This window comes from Pempheris klunzingeri, chromosome 5 (genome assembly GCF_042242105.1).
Source record: "Pempheris klunzingeri isolate RE-2024b chromosome 5, fPemKlu1.hap1, whole genome shotgun sequence".
Lineage (NCBI taxonomy): Eukaryota > Metazoa > Chordata > Actinopteri > Acropomatiformes > Pempheridae > Pempheris > Pempheris klunzingeri.
In genome coordinates this window covers 13,044,687-13,064,630 of record NC_092016.1, presented here as the reverse complement: position 1 = coordinate 13,064,630, position 19,944 = coordinate 13,044,687, and the positions used below count along the sequence as shown (strand labels likewise).

Here is a 19,944-nt window from a genome sequence, read left to right as displayed (position 1 = left end):
TGCATATTCAATGTGTAGGTCAACCATGTTGCATGCTGGGCACAAAGCGGGTTTAGAGCTTCTGCCTCTAGCTGTTTCTTGTCACAGCCTCTGCCAGTAGACCTCTTCTTTAACCTAATGTGTGCACTATTGTGACTTCATCCCCAGCCCAAAACCACACACCAGGAATGGGACAAATTACTGGAACGGCATATTGCAGTATCCTGTCTTGTGGTACTGATTGTTGCTATTTTAAATAGAATATAAGGATTAGGGATTTAATGTATTAATTTTTTATTAGCAGCTAGTCCTTTTGATTAATTTTGAATTTTCTGCTGAACTTGTTTTGCACACATTGAAAAGGTTTGTGTTACTATGAGGCTCAGAGTAGATTCATATTCCCTTAATTAGAAACATTTAACTTGTCTTGTATTTTGTTGCATTTATGTCTGTTTTAGATGTGGATGCTACATGCCCTCTGTTACACTCTTTGATTTCATTTATAAATACATAATGCAATCGATTTGCTTGGTATTTTGTCATTTTTAGGACTATGATAACACTCTATACTGGTTTACGCAATACTTTAACCACTGTGCGAAATCAGTGTGCAAGGTGCATTAAAACTGATGTAACCATAGCAACAGTACTGATGCTTCAGGCTGTGTTACTGGTCAGCACACCAATATAACTATTTGGCTTTTTTTAGACTAACATGGAAATTTTCAGCATTTTTGTTGTTGTCACCAAATCTCACGAGGAGCTTCAAACCAAGTGAAGTAAGTTTTATTTATATTGCCCAGAATCATCAAAAAACTCGCCAAAGTACCCTTTTAATGCAGAAAAAAATGGGAGAAACTCTCTCCCAGGATGGACTGACATGCCGTAAGTGTCGTCCAACAGTGTGTTAGCCTGTTTCTTATACCTTTCCATCACTCCTACCTTGTCTAACTAATTTCGTAATACAGCTGGGCACTATAGTTTTAAGCAAATGTTAGTGTAATAGGAGTTAGTGTATTTGTTGGGAACTGTTTTCAGCTGTGGAGCTTGTGTGCAAGGTAATATTTACTGCAACAAGACAGTGCATTTGGGATTGCCTCAAAATACTGCAGTGCAATGCAAGAACACGTCACCCAGTGAAAATGTGTGACTCATTTAAGTGTTTTAATAGTTTTTCGATAACAAATGGAGCTCTGTGGTACATGAGACTGACTTGTCCTTGTTGACATTAACAAACCAGACCAGAGTTTTCCCTTTGAACTGACTACAAACCAAGTTTAAAAAATGTTTGATGTTTTTTAGAAAAACAATCTTCTCTTTATGTGCAGCCATGGAATGAGCCCATATTACATTCCATGGTGTCACAACATAGACTGTAATGGACTTGAATGCCAGGGCACCTTGTGTTTGTCTTGCAATAACAATATTTGATAACACACTTCTAAGAATTGCCTAATATGTTACTATCCTTATCCTCAGAAGCATCTCGTGATATCATATTGAAAATCACCTTATGAATCCCACATCTGTTTGTTATATATGTCATGTCGTGCTGCTCTACACCATCTTTCCCTTGCTCTTGGATAAAGTGCAAAATTAGGCTAATGTGTTGAATCTCTTTCTCCTGCAGGCATCTTTTCAGCGCTCCAACAGCCATGACAAGGTCAGGAAGATAGTTGCTGAAGAGGGCCGTGCTGCTCGAAACCTCATTGCCTGGAGTGTACCTCTAGAAAACAAAGAGGAGGAAGGTTGGTAGCTGCATAACAAACTGTCTTTGCATCACATTATTGCTATATTCATGGCACAAGAGTTAACGCAGTTTTACATTTTTATTCTTTAGGTCTTTATCATACGTCTGTGTGTGTGTGTGTGTCTGTGTGTGTGTGTGTGTGTGTGTGTGTGGCTGCTGATGTTTACTTCAGGTGTAATTCCCATACTTTCGGGACAGTGAAAGTCATTTATTTTGTCAGTGACCATCTTTGGCAATGTCATACTTAGTCTGTGATCATAAGCAAGCCAGACAGTGCTGATCATTGTAATACAAGATGAGCTGGAACACAGTGATCATTTTTCATCTTGTCTGGCTAGACTGATGAATTCGACAGATAAGTTATGATGGAGTGCTGAGAATTTCTTATGTGGACTGAGACTGAACTAAGTAAGACGTTACATTTCTAGTGTCACTGTCACTGTGGTATTTGGTTAATAGAATATTAGGCAATAGGCTTTGAGTTGTTTTTGTTTTTTAATCCTGAAAAGAAAAGAAAAGAAAAAAACAAAAAACACTGGTATAGTTGTTTAGGATACAGGAAACAGTCTAGTTCCCTCTAGGGCTGGGCGTTATGGCAAAAAATACAACCACAATAATTTCTTTCACTTCAACTTTAGAATATAGTTTATTATCCTAAGAAATACAATAACATAATGTAAACATTTAATTGTGCAAACATGGCTTGGTTAAGAGGTTAGGGGAGGTGTTGGAATAGACTTGTTTTGTTTCCCATCTTGGTCAGCTCCAACCGACAGCATATTTAGTTCCCCGCCGCTAGTCTGCGCTGTGTCACTTTTGAGATATCTAAACCACTTCCATATAACTGATGTTGTGTTGTTTTTTTTCGTCATTCATTTCCACAGCTTTGGAGGTTAACGCAAGTTCACTTTCACTGTCACTTTCATGTCCTTCTGCTCATTTCTTCCTTTTCATTCACTTTCACATTTGCTTTCTTCACCGGTAACATAAATAATGCTTTTTGGTAGGAAGAAGGCATCTACTTTGATGTGCAAGCCAAAAACTGCAGACTGCAGAGTGGCTGTTGTGTTTGTTTCTGCTTTGTGGTAGGCTGTTAGATCTATTCATATTGAGTAAAATACTTTAAACATTTATCATCATTGTCAACATGAATTTTGTTGCAATCCCATATCGAGATCTAGCTCTAGTTTCCTGTATAGCAGGGTAATGCTTCATCACAATATTTAGGCTTTATAGTAAAGAAAGTTCCTTTAAGACCACCAGCCTACTCAAAAACCCCACTGCAGTCTTTCACACTGTCTCACTTTGGCTCTGGCTTTTCCTCCTCCTTGTTAGGAAGTGCAATTATTTTATTCAAGCTTTATTTCCTCTTCTTGAGTTTGTGCCATAAATGCCAAACATCTTTTGAATGCCATAATCTAGTTTAAAGTCTCATGAGTCCACAACCATTATATATCCATGTTGATTGTAATCTTCATCAGAATTATCAGAAATACTGTATGTCATCACTTATATCAGCTACATATAAAGGCGCTTTTTTCTTCTTCACATAGCAAAGTCCAAAAGTAACTCCAGCGGCAATCCCAGGGCCCAGAGGATCAATCCTGGACAGCAAAGGAATAAGAAACAGGTTGGTGTACCATCTTCCTTCACTAGAGGGCACCATTCACCAAGCTAAGTCATCTATTTCTTTTGGCTCACACTGCAAGTGGATCTGAGGTGGTCTTGAAATGTCCTGTTTTTGAATTCCTTGGCTGCAGCGAACCAAAATCCTTCTTAAGTTAGATCACTGAACTTTATTTTTAGTCCATAACCTTTTTCTTTATTAGACAAAATTGCAACATTTTCAAAAAGATATGTGGTACATTGCATTAGGGTACTAGAAAAAAAGAACAAAGTTATAAGGGAGAACATTATATAATGGTGTGATAGCGAGATTGTTACCAATGACGCAAGCTAGGAAAATTCTGTTTAGCCTAAGGTATTATTTTCTTTTCATGACAATTTGTTGTTTTTGCCATAATGTTTCGCCCATTCTTTGTCCCCACAGAATGCTGGCGTGGAAAGTAAAGGCACAGCTGGCGCCTTGTTGGACAAAGGGGTGGAGAAGAGCCCCACCAAAGCCAGGCAGCCCCGCAAGGTGGACCTGCGAGCACGCTACTGGGCTTTCCTCTTCGACAACCTCCGTCGAGCTGTGGACGAGATTTACGTCACCTGTGAATCTGATCAGAGCGTCGTAGAATGCAGGGTTAGTTTTCTTTGAGGAGAAGAAAGTAATGGCCTAGATAGACATGCAAATTACATTTTCAGGATTTTATGATCTGAACTTATCAGGCAGGAATTCCTCCTTTAGACAGACCGAAGGGTGTTACGTTTTTGGAACACTAGAGGGGGACATTGAGATCTTAACAAAATTTCTCCCTCACAGCTCACATTCCTCTTGATTTCTGCTTTATGTCAGAGTGGCCCTGAAGGCTCACTATTGAGAGAATTATCACAGGACTCTCTCTTGGTCCTGACTGGACTGGATGTTGATGACAGACTGTAAACAATATTGTATATGCATTGCATAGAATAGGACTCTTTTTTTTGGTCTACGTCTTGCACGTAAACATCAGCAGCATTTCTGGCAGTATTCTCTGTTGTGTGGATCTGTGTTTTGTTTTGGTGCAACCTTGGAGTGGCACTGCTGCCCCAGGGCGTCCTGGTATGATACTGCTGGCCCTGTGTTTTATTGATTCTTCTGCCACGCTGCATTATGCTGAGCATGGTTCTGGTGACGGTCTGCGGTCACTAGCGTAGCCCAGTTCCCTGTGGTGTGGTTGGCTTACTGTCAGTGCCACAGCACAGCTCCCTGCGGTGTGATCAGCATGTTGTCAGATGGCCTGTGTCAGACATCTGGCTTCTAGGTGTTTTTTTTCTCTTCATACCACTGTATCTCTCTACACCCTAATGCTGTCTAATGGCTGTGGAACTGGGTGCTGTTTGTAATCCCCCTTCCCACCCAGCTTGGGCTTAATGGACACTGATAGATGATGTAGTCATCTGGAGAGGAAGCAGATTGATATCCCCCAGCCACAAACCCCCAGTGTAGCGGTGGGCAGTCTACATTTTGTGCTCTCACACAAAGAGCTAACAATTTACCACCTACAAATCTATGGACATAAGCATATCATTGTCAGGAATTCTCTGTGATGTTACTGTAATGCTTTGTGTAATTTTGGTGCTGAAGAGAGATCTCAGTACTGACCTGAAGTGGGTGTATTCTCATTCAAAGGGAAATAGTTCACCTAGCAGAATGATTCATATATGTTTATTAATTGTGCCCACACCTCTTTAACCCCCAGCCCCCAGGCCTGATTAGTTCCTGTCAACTGTTCCTATATCCCATCTCTTCTTTATTAGATTGATCACCCAGACCAGGCATAAAGGTACTTTCCGTTCCTGTTTGATTTTGACAGTAGAGGTTTGTAAGTCTTATTTTGATTTATATAATTTTTAAAGCAAACTGAAACAGACTATTTTCGTCTTAAATTATTAAAAACAAAACTGTGAATTATTTAATTGAGGTCAGTGACTCAGTGACAGAGACTGGACCTGTTAATTCTTGTTTCTATGTATGGACCACATGCGTTTACTGCCCATCCTACTTTATGATAATGCTTCTGGAAGGTTAAACATTTTGTCATTCCTCATCAACTGTTATGTGAGTGTTGTGTTTTGGTAAGTATACCTGTTAACATGCTGAAAGCCACTTTATGGTGCCTTCACTCACTGTTGGTTTATCTGTCAGCGGAGCAGCAAAGCTCTCTCCATCTGTGCCTTCATTACCAAATGAACACCAGGCCATAGTGGTGGTCTTTGCCTGTTAACCAGCTCTAATCAGCAGACCTGCTGCTGGACACATCTTTCACTGGCCTGACTTGTCTATTAACTAAAAGCACTGTGGAGCTTTACTTTCAATTACCACTCCCTTCACGCTCCCCATCAATCAGTTGTGTTCGTTTCATTAGAGCTCTGGGAAAAAGCTCCACACAGCCCACCACCTCTGGATAACTAACACTGTGCGTCAGTCCATGTGGAGATCATAGGCATTTTCTATTAGGAATTTGCCTTCTCTGTTCTTCCTCAAACTTGAACATGTGTGGTCCAGCTCCTGTACGCCAGCAACACTCTTGATGTACCTCAGGTCCATCTGTCAGTCTTTGTATGGCAGATTTGGGCTCTCATCAAGCATTTGAAATGCTGTTTCATCTAACTCATCCCAGAAATGGTTAATATCATATAACCAAAGTAGAAAACACTAACAGAAAGATGTGTTCCATTGTTTTGTGCTTACTTCATGCAATGAATACCTCTGAAAACATGGTTTCCTTGATGTTAAGTTTTGTTCTGTTTACTGTTTTTTTTTTTTTTATATATTAATATTGTATACAATAAATATTAAGAGCATCAGAATTCTTATATATTTGTTTATTTACGTGTCTGTTTAATCAACAGTGAACTACTTTTTTCTAATGTTTTTTCATGTTTGTGTTTATAATTTTCATGTAACTATTCTCCATCCTATTGTAACTGCTGTCTTTAGGAGGTGCTGATGATGCTGGACAACTATGTACGGGATTTCAAAGCTCTCATAGACTGGATCCAGCTTCAAGAGAAGTTGGAGAAAACAGATGCACAGAACAGGTGATCTTCAGTTCCTTTTTCTCACTCCCTTTCTTTATCTCTCACTCTCATTCACTCCACATTTTGAATTGCTCCCTGAGGTGGAACTAGAAGTGCTCGTGTCTGGTCCCTGGCTTTGAGTCACAAACAGAATGGATCAATAGCCTTGGCTTTAATTCAAAGAGATCCATGAGTTTATTGGCTTCTCTTTAACACAGTGACCACTGCAACCGTAAATTGACTAAGAAATTAAATTCCCAGTGCTGCCTCCCAATTTGTTCATTTAAAGCTTACTGTTAATCAATACGACAACCTGAAACTTTTACATGCACCATTTATTGCATAAATTGCAGCAAGAGAATTGTCCATTTAACTGATTTGCCACAGCGTGAGCCAAGTCTGCGTGTGTTTGGCAACTAGGAATTGTTATTACTGTTAGTTAAGTAGTTTGCCACTTTCTCTCTGTTCAGGCCCACGTCTTTAGCCTGGGAGGTGCGTAAGATGTCTCCAGGACGTCATGTGATGCCAAGCCCCTCAGCAGATAGAATGGTTCCTTCTCCAGGTGCACGTCGCACCCTCAACTTTGGGTAAGCCCCGTCTTACTTTCGTTATCTCTGTTTGCGCTTTGAGGCTTCTACGCTGCACCAAACCCCACTTTTCCCAGCACCATTAGGCATTTGATCTCGTTTCCTAAAGTTCAACGCAACATTTTATTTGGTTAAAATTGTATTGTAAGGCATCCTGTTATTACCAATCAATATTTTAAATGATGCATTATGCCTGTTTTTAAAAATGCAGACTAAGTTATCTATCAATACAACCATTGATTGCTGATGGTGAAGCATTTGTTTAATGCAATTTGTAGAGTGTCTCACTCTTTGGCCACAGAATCAGTGGAAGGTGTAGATGAAAGTGTCAGTTAAAGACTGCTGAAGCATCCGTTCAATATGTGCACTGCTCTGTAATCGGATGCTGCAGGAAATGGATATTGATCATGACGGAGGCCTGTTGTCCAATACAGTGCCATGCTATCTCAGAGTGGAGAGTGCTGGGGTGTTAGATAGGCTCTGTCTTCAGACCACTGAAGCATCTTAGACTGGCGTTATCGTAGGAGCTGCTTAGAAATGAGATGTAATGGCAAAATAAAATTGAAAATCCTACCTGTTGACAGAAAAGCCTTCACTGCCAAGGTACACATTTATTTGTTCTCATGAATGATTTGTTTGTGCGTCTCATTCAGTGGTCCTCCAGCTACACTGGCTGCGGCCCGCCTCTCCCACACAGGCCCCAGCTGGGCAGACCGAGTAAAGTGCACTCAGTCCGTCCCTAGCCCCAGTCAACACAGCACTGCCCCGGTAGAAAAACTAGGTAAGAAATCACACACGGTACTTTCAGAAAATGTGGTTCCTTGGGAAGCACAGTAGCACATCATCTCCATAAATATGCTCAGTACCTCATGTGTCCTCCAGGTAAAAAGGATGCTGAGGGCTGGGAGACGGTCCAGCGAGGACGTACTGCCAAACCTCGCTCTGCCGCAATAGTTGCCAAGGTCAGTCCTGTCTTGGCTCATGTCACCCCAAAACAGGATAGCGCCAAGTGTAACCCGCCACATCTGCTGCCACAGGAGAAGCAACAACCTCAGTGTCCCACGGACACAGAGGCAACCCATACAGACACTAAGCAGCAAGTCGCTGCCGCACCTGAACCCCTGGAGAAGGTTGAAAGTCCAGAGAACAAGGATATGATGGAGGTACTGAGGTTCAGTACCTTGTGACGTCTTTTTCCCAGAGCAGTCCCTGGATATCAATTATTCACAAGGAGCAGAGTAACACTAGAACATTTTATCAGCCACATTTGTTTTTGTTTGGGGCTCCATGGTATTCATAGACAGACTGTCCAGACAGGCATATCAACTTTAAGGCGATTGATTGTACACTGACATTTCAGAGATAGAAAACCCATTTTCATTCTAATGAAATAAATACTCTGTCGATGTCTCAAGACACACTTGGTAAGAGTGTGATCTAGCCATCAGTTGATTTTTGAAATACAAATCAGTTTTTCCAATCTAAAAGCTTATTTTGACCATAATCGAATGTTTAGGGCATGTCAGTACCAGCTTTCCTGCATGACTTGTGTTTTCAGCTATGTGTTGGGTATTGACTGGTTTGATTTTTGTTGTTGTTATTGCTCTCATGAATTGCTTGAAATATGCATGTCTTTAATTGAGTTTGCGTATGTTTGTGTGTGACTGTTGGTGCAGCCCCCAGCAGAGAGTGTACAAGACTCGGGGCAGTGTGTCGACTCACCTTGTGAAGACGCGCCTCCCCCCATAGCAGTTCTTACCCCAGAGCCCAACCCATCCCCAGCCACAGTCCCACCAACAGACATTACCTTATCAGTCCCAGTCCCTACTCCTGCCCTCTCCGCTTCCCCAGACCTTCCCCAGATGGATGGGCTCGGTGCACTGTTGGCCTTGGGGGACAGTGGGGCTGAGGGGGGCGCGTCGCAGGGCATGACCACATCTGCTCCAGGACAGGCTGAGACTCCCATGGCAGCGGTGAAACTGGAGAGTGTGCTGGACCCCACAGAGCTTTCTACTGTGAGTGCTGAGAGATGGAGGAGCAGAGGGAGGGGAGGGCTCGGGGGGGCAGAGATCCCTAAGGGTCTTTCACCGCCTAAACAAAGTCAATCTTGAGAAACCTCCAGACCAAATGTGCAGGCAAGAGTGCATAGCTCTGTGTAGTGTTGTGAAGAAAAGCTGTGAGTAGATGACTTTTGTACTCGAGCAAGTGCTCCCAGGGTGTTTCCCAAAGCTCTCAACTTGTTACTCGTTATTTTGGCCACTTTTTTAAAATTTGGTGCCAAAAAAAGGTTCAGAACTTGGACTGAGTTTTCAGTTTGCATTCAACCCATCGTCAAACATTGTCTGCCTACATCAGTTGTTGTCACTATTATTAAGCATCATGGAGTGTGCAAACAGAGAGCTCCATACACTTAATCAAAGATGACTACACTTCTAAGTGGGATACTGTCAGAGTTTGACAGTTGGTCAACGAAAGCGTGGAAACCACTTCAACTCGAATCTACACTGAAGGCTATTTGGCCTCAAATTTAACACCACTCTAGTTTTTGACCTTGTCTAAGCGACACCTGTACGCTTAAGATTCAGACCCAGAACTGTTTAACCTCCCCATACATTCCTCATGTAAAAAGACTTGCTGCTCTGGAGTCAACTGTAAGTCATTCCAGTTTTATTGCCATGTTAGGAAAATACATAAATTCCTGATACTTAAAAGGTTGAAGTAAACAGTTTACAGTAAACCATCAGTTGCCTCCTTCCACCATCTCTACATCCTCACAGTGAATGTGCCCTGCATGACTCCTGAATGCTTCCTCACTTGTGATTCTTGTGATGATCGTGTGGTATAAACTGTGACTAGGTTGATATGGTGTTCCCATCAGTCTTTGGATTATTCACCCTGTACAAATTAGACCAACTGCACAAAAGCTCAAATTTAGCATCGCAGGTTACAAATGGAATGATTTTTGTTCAATTTGAAATTTTTCTGTCATTACTCTTTTTTAATTATATATATATATAATTATACGTTTAAAAAATATCATGTAATTTACATTCAGTGACAAGGGAACGGAAACTTGCTGCACCGCATTATAATGAAAGGTGTTTCGAATATTATCTAAACATAATTTACATATGGGGAGCAGCAAAAGTATTAGAAACACCTCTCTGATATAATGTAACCAATGATAAAATTCATTAAGTTTTGCAAAGTGATATACACAATGATGGCTTTATTCTGTTCAAGTGTTCTGGTAATGACAGTATGACAATGAGCCAGCATGTGCTACCAGGACCCTGAAACAGAATCCGCTAAATGGAATTCAGCCATCATTCAGCCATCATTTTACTATTTTGTGTTTTGTTTTGCTTTTTTCATTGAAAAGGACCTATTATATTACAATAACAGACTTCTGTTTTTATGGTCCCTTAATGGTTGTTTGTACGAACTCAACATTTATGAAAGTCAAATGTTGTGTGTTTGAAGTGGTATTTATGCCATGTGTTCAGCCCCAGTCCATGGCAGAGGTCCTGGCCAAGAAAGAGGAGCTTGCTGACCGACTGGAGAAGGCTAATGAGGAGGCGATTGCCAGTGCTATCGCTGAGGAAGAGCAGCTGACCAGAGAGATTCTGGCAGAGAACAACGACCTGGAGACTGACAATGAAAGTGACTTCTCTGTAAGATAAATCATGAAATTTCGGCATCTTTTGTATGATAGTAAATTTAAAGTTTAGATTTTTTTTACCTCATTGTATTTTAGCATGTAAAAACAACTAATCTTTACCACAGGCTAGCATTGGAAATGGAGGCTGTGGAGTCAATATGGATTGGAGTGACATGCTGGCAGATTATGACGGTATGGAGGTCAACGTCTAACTGCACTCTCGTTCATTTTAATGGAAAACATTACAATGGCTTCTATTTACTTTCTTCCCTCGTCTTTCCCATAGCTCGTGAGCCATGGCGGCAGAGTACCTCATGGGGGGACATAGTGGAAGAAGAACCTGCTCGGCCTCCTGGACATGGGATCCACATGCATGAGAAATTGTCGTCACCATCGCGCAAAAGGTACAAAACGTTTAAAAAACGCTACTATATGCAGTGGTTGGTTGAGCAATAAACCCTTTTTCAGCTAAGTTTATATCTGACAAACACTGTCAGAATCCACACAGTGCAATCAGCCTCACAACTTTTTTAGTGCCTTCCTGAACAACACCTCAGTCTACTCATGTGCAATCCTTTCACCTTATTCTTAAGAAGGATTTGCAATCCCCTCACCTTATTTTGAAAAGGATTTAAGGCAGCAGCCAGAGAGTCACAGGCCCACTTACTGAGACTGACCCCTCTTTCTTTTTAAGTTACCACCCAGAACATCTAAACAGGCCCCAGTGCCTATCGGAGTATATGTCTGCCTTGCACATTGTTGATAAGCAGGAAAACTAAAAGAGATGAATGATTTGTTTCCATATTTTTGACAGAACAATCGCAGAGTCAAAGAAGAAACATGAGGAGAAACAGCTGAAGGCGCAGCAGCTGAGGGACAAACTCAGGGAGGAAAAGACGCTCAAACTGCAGAAGCTCTTGGAGAGGGTGAGTAAGCAGTGCCAAGTTGACGGAAAGCACCCTAAAGAAACTCCATGCAAACTAAGCCCAGCCTGGCTCTTATTGAGAGGTTTTGTCAGCACGGTGCCTGATAGAATCACTAAATATTATAACCCCCTCCAGTCGCATCCAGGCCAGCTGGCCGCAGACAGTCGTGAGAGAGACCCCTGGCCAAAATCAACAGCCTTTCATGAAGTTTGTTTTTGTTCCCCAGGCCATGGCGGGATGAGTGAGACCTAGAATAAATCAGGATTAACCACATAAATACATGAAGTGGTGTATGTTCACATTGATCCCCATGTGAACACACTGGAGAGGGTAGCAACTGATAGATTAAGAATCCATTGTCTGCGTTATACAGGTTGTTTACTTATTTTTTTATTTTTATTTTTTTAATTTTCACCCACTCCTGCTTCTCACTCTCTGCAGGAGAAGGAAGTGAGGAAATGGAAGGAGGAGTTGCTGGAGCAGCGTCGGAGGATGATGGAGGAAAAACTGTTGCATGCTGAGCTTAAGCGAGAGCTGCAGCTCCAGGCGATCGTGAAGAAGGCCCAAGAAGAGGAGGCCAAGGTAGAGGATGGGAATCCTCCGAAAAGCAGTAACCCTATGCATGTGACAGCTGCAGAATTTTCATAGATGATTTGGAGATTTGCAGCTATACTGTTTTTTCACTTCAAAGTGTTCAGTTACATTTATAAATTCACAAAGTCCCTAGAAGAATGAGTGGTATGGTTTTGGGGTGGCATTTCACCTGAGTCTAACCAAAATATTGTTCCTATTAACATATTTCATAGGATACAATATTTAGTTATAGTGAGAGCCCGACTGGCATCCCACCAAGCATCTTTGTGTATATACATTTATATTTATTTACATATTATATACCTTATGTGTGTGTTCATATCCTTATTCATAAGAATATGTGTCTGTACAGGTGAATGAAATCGCATTCATCAACACTCTTGAAGCCCAAAACAAGCGGCACGATGCCCTGGCCAAGTTGAATGAGTATGAGCAGCGCCTTAATGAGCTGCAGGAGGAGAGACAGAGGAGACAGGAGGAGAAGCAGGCCAGAGATGAGGCTGTGCAGGTACTACAAAAACCAATGCTTCCCAGTTATTTTTTCAACTTGTAAGTTTCATATTTAGGTGCAACTTTAAACTCTTCTATTCCATCTGTAGGAGCGTAAACGGGTCCTGGAAGCAGAGCGGCAGGCACGGGTGGAGGAGCTTCTGATGCGTCGGAAGGAGCAGGAGGCTCGTATTGAACAGCAGAGGCAGGAGAAAGAGAAAGCTAGAGAAGATGCAGCAAGGGAAAGGGCCAGGTGTGTAGTCTAAAAGCTCCTCAGTCTCGAGGTATATATACACAGGTGGCTGCACCAACCCTGACTTGATTCCAATAGTCACTTTAAAGAATGTGAGATGCGTATTTACATATACAGTTGATTCACACTGCTTTTCCATGTCCTATCTGAAGAGACCGAGAGGAGCGTCTCGCTGCTCTAAGTGCTGCTCAACAGGAGGCCATGGAAGAGCTGCAGAAGAAGATTCAGATGAAGGTAAGTTTATACCGTGCCACCTTGTGTCTCCACTGGACAACATACAGGAATCCCAGTTTCCCATATGACCCCTGGTTTCTGGTTTCTTCCACAGCATGATGAGAGCAGCCGTAGACATATGGAGCAAATTGAGCAGAGGAAGGAGAAGGCTGCTGAGCTCAGCAGTGGTCGACATGCTAACACAGACTACGCCCCCAAACTGACACCGTATGAGCGCAAAAAACAGTGCTCCCTGTGCGGCGTTGTGGTATGTACAATTTATCCCTCCAGGGCATACTGATGTCCATCAGCGTCCCTAACTTATATAGGCTTTGTAGAAATTAACAGTACTAATTCCATGGCCTCTATTATTGTAGAGAGATGGGATGCTAAAAAAGTCCTTATTTCAAAATAGGCTTGAATTGTTGTCCAACCCATCACAGATGCTGCAGCAGAACAGCTCTGGGCAGCTCTGCTGTGCTTTTTTTTTTTGGCAGTCTTGATATAAAAAATGCTGATAGGAAGGTGATTCAGAGGATTTTTGAAAAAGGGTTCATTTAAATGAGGATTTAACTGCATTGATTAAACATGGGCTCTTAAACAGAGATTTATGACTGGGCATGATTATGCTTTTTCAAGTGTCTGGCAACAAATCCACAAGGAGACGCCTTTATCTGTGACGGACCCGCTACCACTGCAACAAGGGTGGGACACCTTGAGTCTTCGAACCAGCATCAGATAAAGCGAGAGGTCGGGGGTGAAAGAGGGAATCTTGTTAAAATGTTAGATGACCTTGGCCAGGATCTGACACCAGAGATCACGGATTGGTCAGCAGCAAGCACTTAATTTAATGACATTAAACACAAACCAGTCTGAATGGGCTTGTTTCCAGAGATTGGAAAACATCATTGCTTGCTGTATGCCTTCTTCTTGTTTAGCCATCTCACTGCGTTACATTTAGTTAACACCAGTAGTCCACTGTTGTCCCTAGCTGCATTTGGCACTTGACTAATTTGCATTATAGGACAAGCAAATTAAGCATACTACATTTTGAAAAGTATCTTGTGGTCTTTTCTTAAATATTATATTTATATTTATATATATTTATTGTTTTGAGTGGTTTCTGCATCTGTATGCTGTTGCTGTAGGCTCAATTATCCTCATTATAAATTACTATATCCGTTCAGCCAAGTTACACATGAAGTGGCATATGTAACAAATCCATTTCCTTCCCCTCCTTTGGTTTAAAAGTGAGGTTGGGGAAAAGCAGATCATGTCCTATTGAAAAACCCATGTGGTATATTGTTTCATCAGCGTCCCATGGGACTCTGTTGACCCTTTCCTGCCTCTGTCTCCATTGTGTCCGTAGCAGTGACCTCTGACCGCTCTGTTTGTGTTTGTAGATCACCTCAGAAGTGCACCTGTTCAGCCACACCAAGGGCAAGAGGCACCAACAGGCCGTGCGAGACAGTAGCAGCATCCAGGGTCGGGAGCTCTCTGATGAGGAAGTGGTGCGTATCACCTGCACCTTGCCAGGAACAAACAGCCACTCATTCTGTCAAAGAACACTCACCTACTGCTGCTTGTGTCATGTAAAAAGACAAAGAGACACCGTGGTTGCCTTTTTATGACATGGTCATTATTATTGTTTATGCATCCCCTTATATACTGCCACAGCTCTGTTGCTGGCTTTGTGAGATTACAAATGGGCCTTGAAATGTACACAGTTAGGGTTCAGTGCTTCAGTGGAGGGGTGACATCACCCCCTTGTCTCCAGGCTGTTTTTGTCATGGAGTGCCTTTCCATGGGAAGGCAGCTCGTTAATGCAAGGTAACCTCTCAGACTGCAATATGAGATTGGCTTTTCAGCAGAGCTCATTGTAAGGCTGACAACTGTTGGTGCTATACGCAGCACCTTTGGCCCCAGCAGCTCCTTCATTCAAAGCTTTCTTCAGTGGGGAATAATTGATACCCCCTCCTTCCTTTCCTCTAAATCAATTTTTCAGTTTGACAGTATGATAAACAAGGCAATGGAGAGAAGCACTTCTCCAATATAGCACTATAAACAACTCATATATGAGTGCTACTTCATATACATTTGCGATATGTATGATATAGTTTTACCATTAACCATAATGTTGAAGCTGTACTGTTTTCCCACCTTCATATTGACTTTTTGTCAATAGAGTTTAGGTATATTAAACTAGTGTTTAAGTTTAATCAATCAATCAATCAGTCTTTATTTATGTAGCTCCAATTCATAACAAACGTTATCTCAAGACACAGCAGGTCTAGACCAAACTCTTTAATTTAAGAGGGATGATTCAAGAATTCAAAATTAAGGATTCAAGCAAGCACCAGGCAACAATGGTAAGGAAAAACTCCCCTTTAAAAGGAAGAAACCTCAGACAGAGGTTAGAGGTTAAGTTGCAGAACTCCAAGTCATCCTTGTCCTGCTCTGCATCTGGATAAATTACAATGTTCTTGATAGTTTGTATTAAGCGTGTTATTTTTGGCTATTAGTCATCGTAGTATCTGTAGTAGATAATATTCAGAGCTAATCAAGCTGTCAAACAGGTCTACTCTGGAGACTTTGTTTAGATAGACTTTTGTGGCCTCTTGTTATTTATATGAAACCTCATTTTGGTATCCACTATTTCATTCATACCACTGCCAACTATTTTCCAGACTGCAGCTCCATAACTCTTCCTGCAATGAAAGATTTTTAATTAAAATGAAGATGGTTTGTTCAACTGTGCAAAGGTCACTCCATAGTTTTTTAGCAGAAGCGTGCAGCAAATGCCCTGTGCCTTCATATTTAGTCATTTTCTCTCATTCTGAAAGACTTGTGGATTAAATTGGAAATACAGTGATTATCAACAGGGTAGGATCGATGTATGGGGAGATGAATCAAGATTGAAATAACTCTTTTTACTCACCGCCTGTCCTGGTTTAATATGATGCGGATAATATCCAAAACCCATGGCTTCTGACATTAGGACTTTATTTATTGGTCATCTTTAGACACAGCAGCTCAAAAAAAGTGGTGGCTTCTGTGAGGAAAGACTGCTCTTCTGTTGTGCTTGTATTGCTTGGCAAGCACAGCCAGTAGAGGGATCACCAGGCTGCACACGGTATCGGAGCCGACCTCCCAAAGGCACTGAATAGTCCTAAAGGTCTTGTACTTAAAGCTGCACTGATAGCCTTAAATTGAGAACCTTGATGAAATATCCAGGCTGCCAGCTGAAGCGAGCCTGTCCCTCCCCACACTGTTTTCAAGTCTGACATTTGTCTAGTTATAGCAGTGAGGCTGCTGTTGAGAGATCCAATGTATAGTTTTCAGTTTTTTTGTCTTTGTGTGACTTGTCCCCTACTTAAATGTCTGATGGGATGCAGTTCAGTACAAAAATGTCATGAAAACCACTGTAGTGATGGTAACTATATCCAATATAGTATAATGTCTTACCTTGTAGCCAACATGAAATACAGCTGTTTGTTTCACCCCAAATGGAAAGCCAACCTCTCCGGCCTTTGTATGTTACAATAGAGGCAGTGGATGAACATATCCCATAGAATCTGTATTTGTGTTAGCCGCCATTTAGATCTGTTATAGGTCTGTTTGTGTCAGGGAAAGGGAGAGATGTTTAGAGCGGTGTTGGATTACTCCCACCAGAGGCAATCTGTGGTATTGTGCGGTAGCAATGCCCACACAATGGTTACAATGGTTACAATGGTTCAATGGTTCAATGGCAGAAACCTGTCTGTCATCAAGTCTGATTGTCTCAAATATTCTAAGTCTACACAACATACATTCGGACTAGCGTCCTAGCAACAGGAAATGGGATGTAAGCATTACATATTTATTTTCTAAAGGATCAAAGTCTCTGTGTCAGCAGTATACTGTATTTGACAGCTTAATATTTCAGGTACCCTTTTATGTTAGCAGTGTGATTTTCCCAAGATGTTTCGGATGCGTTACTGAAATGATTCCATTAAGTGAGTGGCTAGTGCACTGGATAGCCTCTCAGAGAGATTACTGAACAGCTGCCTCCCAAGTGAGGGACAGTTACGGTCATGAGTCATGACTGACCTGTAGTATCGCAGAGTAGAGGGCAGAGGTGTGCGCATACAAACACAGGCACACACATCCTTCCTAGGAAACATAATACTCTCACTTGGAGTGCCCTTTTCTTTTCCAAAGTTAGCATCACCCACATCCCCACTTTGCTTTTAGGCTCCAAAAAACGCTAAAGTCATTAAGTGAGTTAGCAACTTGTTAATTAGTTAACTTCTTCATCAACATGAAAACGTTGTTGCTTCAAATCTTACATATAAATCAGACATATTCATTAATAAGTGTGCAACAATCTAAATTAAATTAAAAACGTTGTTGATATTATTTATTAAAAGTTTAACCCCCTTTGTTAATTTGTGTCATTAAGACATCAAGCAACCCCACAACTGTCATCACATTTTGTTTGGAATATTGATAGATCTCAGCTGGTGTATGGAAATATGTGACATCGCATTTTCCCAGTGGCATCCTGCCTACTTACAACCATTGACCACAGCGCAGATAAAACAAAAAACACAAAAAATCCATCCATCCAGTTCAAACTTTGGTAGAAAATTGTTCATGTAGGGAACTTGTTGTTCGTGGTAAAAAGCTCATGTAGAAAACAGGATATCGAGGCCTTTAAGTCATAATAGTGAAGAAACCTCCAGATTCGGTTAGTAGATTTGTGGCACTTATTCACTTTTGTACACTTTAGCCTACCTAAGGACACCTGTTTTTCCAACGGCCCAAAGTGAAAACCCCTATTCAGGCAGCAGGTGCACTGACAACACTTGTGACCAAAGGATATGGCATCCCACACAGAGGTTAGCTCGACTGCTGAATGGAAACCCTTTATCTGTGAGGCCATCCTATCCTCTGGGGTGCTGGATGACAGCATAATTGGGTAATTGGTTTCTTGCACATGCATCATGTTGTTCAAATTGGGTTACATTCCCCTGTCTAGTGGTGGAAATATCAGAATCATCTGGTGGGGCCAGACAGGAAGCAACACCTCCAGCCTGTTAGCATGTCCATGGGCGCAGGCTTCAAAAGACTGGAGAGTATTGGAGGTAATTACAGGATACAATGGTGTCATTGAGAGGTGTAGATTTACGTGTCATACAATATATTCAGTGACACATCTTAAGTGTATAACCTCTACTTAGAGAATTTTGACAAGGATTATATTTGTTGCTCTATTTCCATAGTAATTTTTTAAAAGTTGTTGCATTCTCAATTCTCACTGAGCAGAACACTCTTTCAGGGCCATTAGTATACAATAGGCACAATCCTTCCTCAGATAAGGCACCATAGTCTCACTTCTGCTGTTTGCCATCCTCCTGTTTTCTTTACAGTATTTTGTCAGTGGTGGAAGAAATATTCTGATCCTTTACTTGGGTAAAAGCAAATTCCTGATTGTAACAATACTCCATTACAAGTAAAAGTTCTGTTTACTTAGTAAAAGGTACAGAAAAAATGTACTTTAAGGTAAAGTTTTTAGGGTGTCATATAATATATTAAATATATTAAATATATTCATATATAAATATATATATGAATTATTGGAATGTTACTGGTGCATTAACATGAAAGCAGAATTTTAATGTTATGTTATTTTACTGTATTTTGTATGCTGATTACACATTTTGTATGTAAAATCTTGGAGTAAAAAGAATAATGCATCCCTCTGGAATATAATGGAGTAGAACTACAAAGTTGTAAAAAAAAAAATGAAAATACTTAAGTGCAAGTACCTCAAAACTGTACTTAGGTAAGTAATGATTTTCTTTCCATGTTTGATTTTACGCCAAAAAGCCAAAAACTGACAATAGTTATTTTAGAAGCTCATAGTAGTTAGTAAATAATAGTATGAAAATTTGCCTGAAATGTCTGATGTATTGATTTTGTCAACTTCTAGGAGCATCTTTCTTTGAAGAAATACATTGTGGATATTGTGACGGACAGCTCTGTTTCCTCTGAGAGCGTGAAGGATGGAGAAGAGAGGCAGAAGGCACGAAAGAAGGCAAAGAAGCTCCGCGCCAGGATGAACTCCAGGTAATGCATCCATTTTCTCTCTCAGTCTGTCTATCAGCCTGCCCCTCTCTCTGTCTCTCCTTCCCCATCCTCTGAGGCACAGAGGACAAAACTCAGCTAGGACTTTTTTATGAGTGACAAGGAGATAGAAAGCAGATGTTATGTGCATCCTCGCTGTCCACAAGGTAACACTGATGAGCTTAATTTATGACCACTTTCTGTGATTGGGGAGCAAAACTGCAAATCGATCTGTAGGGCTCCGGCTTTCACCTGTAAAGAGCTTTCCTCCAAATTGCTGCCATGGCATTGCCAAATCTGAAACCCTCCTCGGTGTACAGGATGTATGTTAAAGTATGTATGAGCCATGCCTATTTTTCTTCTTCTGAGCTATTGATTTTTAAATGAAGTATCAAAGAAAATCAATAGTAATCAACAAATAGGAGGCAGGGCTGCTGTGTGTCAGAACCAGGACCTAAGCTCAATCAATTTAACTGGCTGTCACAACAGGGAGGGAGAGGAGTGGAAAGAGACATGATGTTGACAATACTTAGTGTAAGATGTTATTGATGCCGATTATTGGACGTATTCCACTACAAGCAGGATGATATTAATACCTGAGATGTATACTAATAAAGGCAGGATCGTTGCATACTAAAAACAATTGAGGCATAAAGCAAGAGATGTCCCCAATGAGACGTATCGTAAAGTGGCTTCGTCCCAGCCGGGTTGGAAAT

At 41.2% G+C, this 19,944-nt stretch overlaps 1 protein-coding gene across 1 annotated transcript in view; it reads left to right on the top strand.

The window, feature by feature from the left end:
* Positions 1–19,944, top strand: part of scaper (S-phase cyclin A-associated protein in the ER) — a 58,835-nt gene that overhangs the window by 2,986 nt on the left and 35,905 nt on the right. Inside the window, exons 2-20 of the mRNA XM_070831121.1 lie at positions 1,610–1,727; positions 3,283–3,359; positions 3,780–3,977; positions 6,318–6,418; positions 6,868–6,984; positions 7,638–7,765; positions 7,867–8,147; positions 8,661–8,999; positions 10,491–10,658; positions 10,771–10,837; positions 10,932–11,049; positions 11,460–11,571; positions 12,013–12,153; positions 12,518–12,673; positions 12,765–12,907; positions 13,060–13,141; positions 13,236–13,388; positions 14,524–14,631; positions 19,095–19,231. Coding sequence (XP_070687222.1) covers positions 1,610–1,727; positions 3,283–3,359; positions 3,780–3,977; positions 6,318–6,418; positions 6,868–6,984; positions 7,638–7,765; positions 7,867–8,147; positions 8,661–8,999; positions 10,491–10,658; positions 10,771–10,837; positions 10,932–11,049; positions 11,460–11,571; positions 12,013–12,153; positions 12,518–12,673; positions 12,765–12,907; positions 13,060–13,141; positions 13,236–13,388; positions 14,524–14,631; positions 19,095–19,231 — 2,744 coding nt within the window. The remainder of the gene's footprint in view (positions 1–1,609; positions 1,728–3,282; positions 3,360–3,779; positions 3,978–6,317; positions 6,419–6,867; positions 6,985–7,637; positions 7,766–7,866; positions 8,148–8,660; positions 9,000–10,490; positions 10,659–10,770; positions 10,838–10,931; positions 11,050–11,459; positions 11,572–12,012; positions 12,154–12,517; positions 12,674–12,764; positions 12,908–13,059; positions 13,142–13,235; positions 13,389–14,523; positions 14,632–19,094; positions 19,232–19,944) is intronic.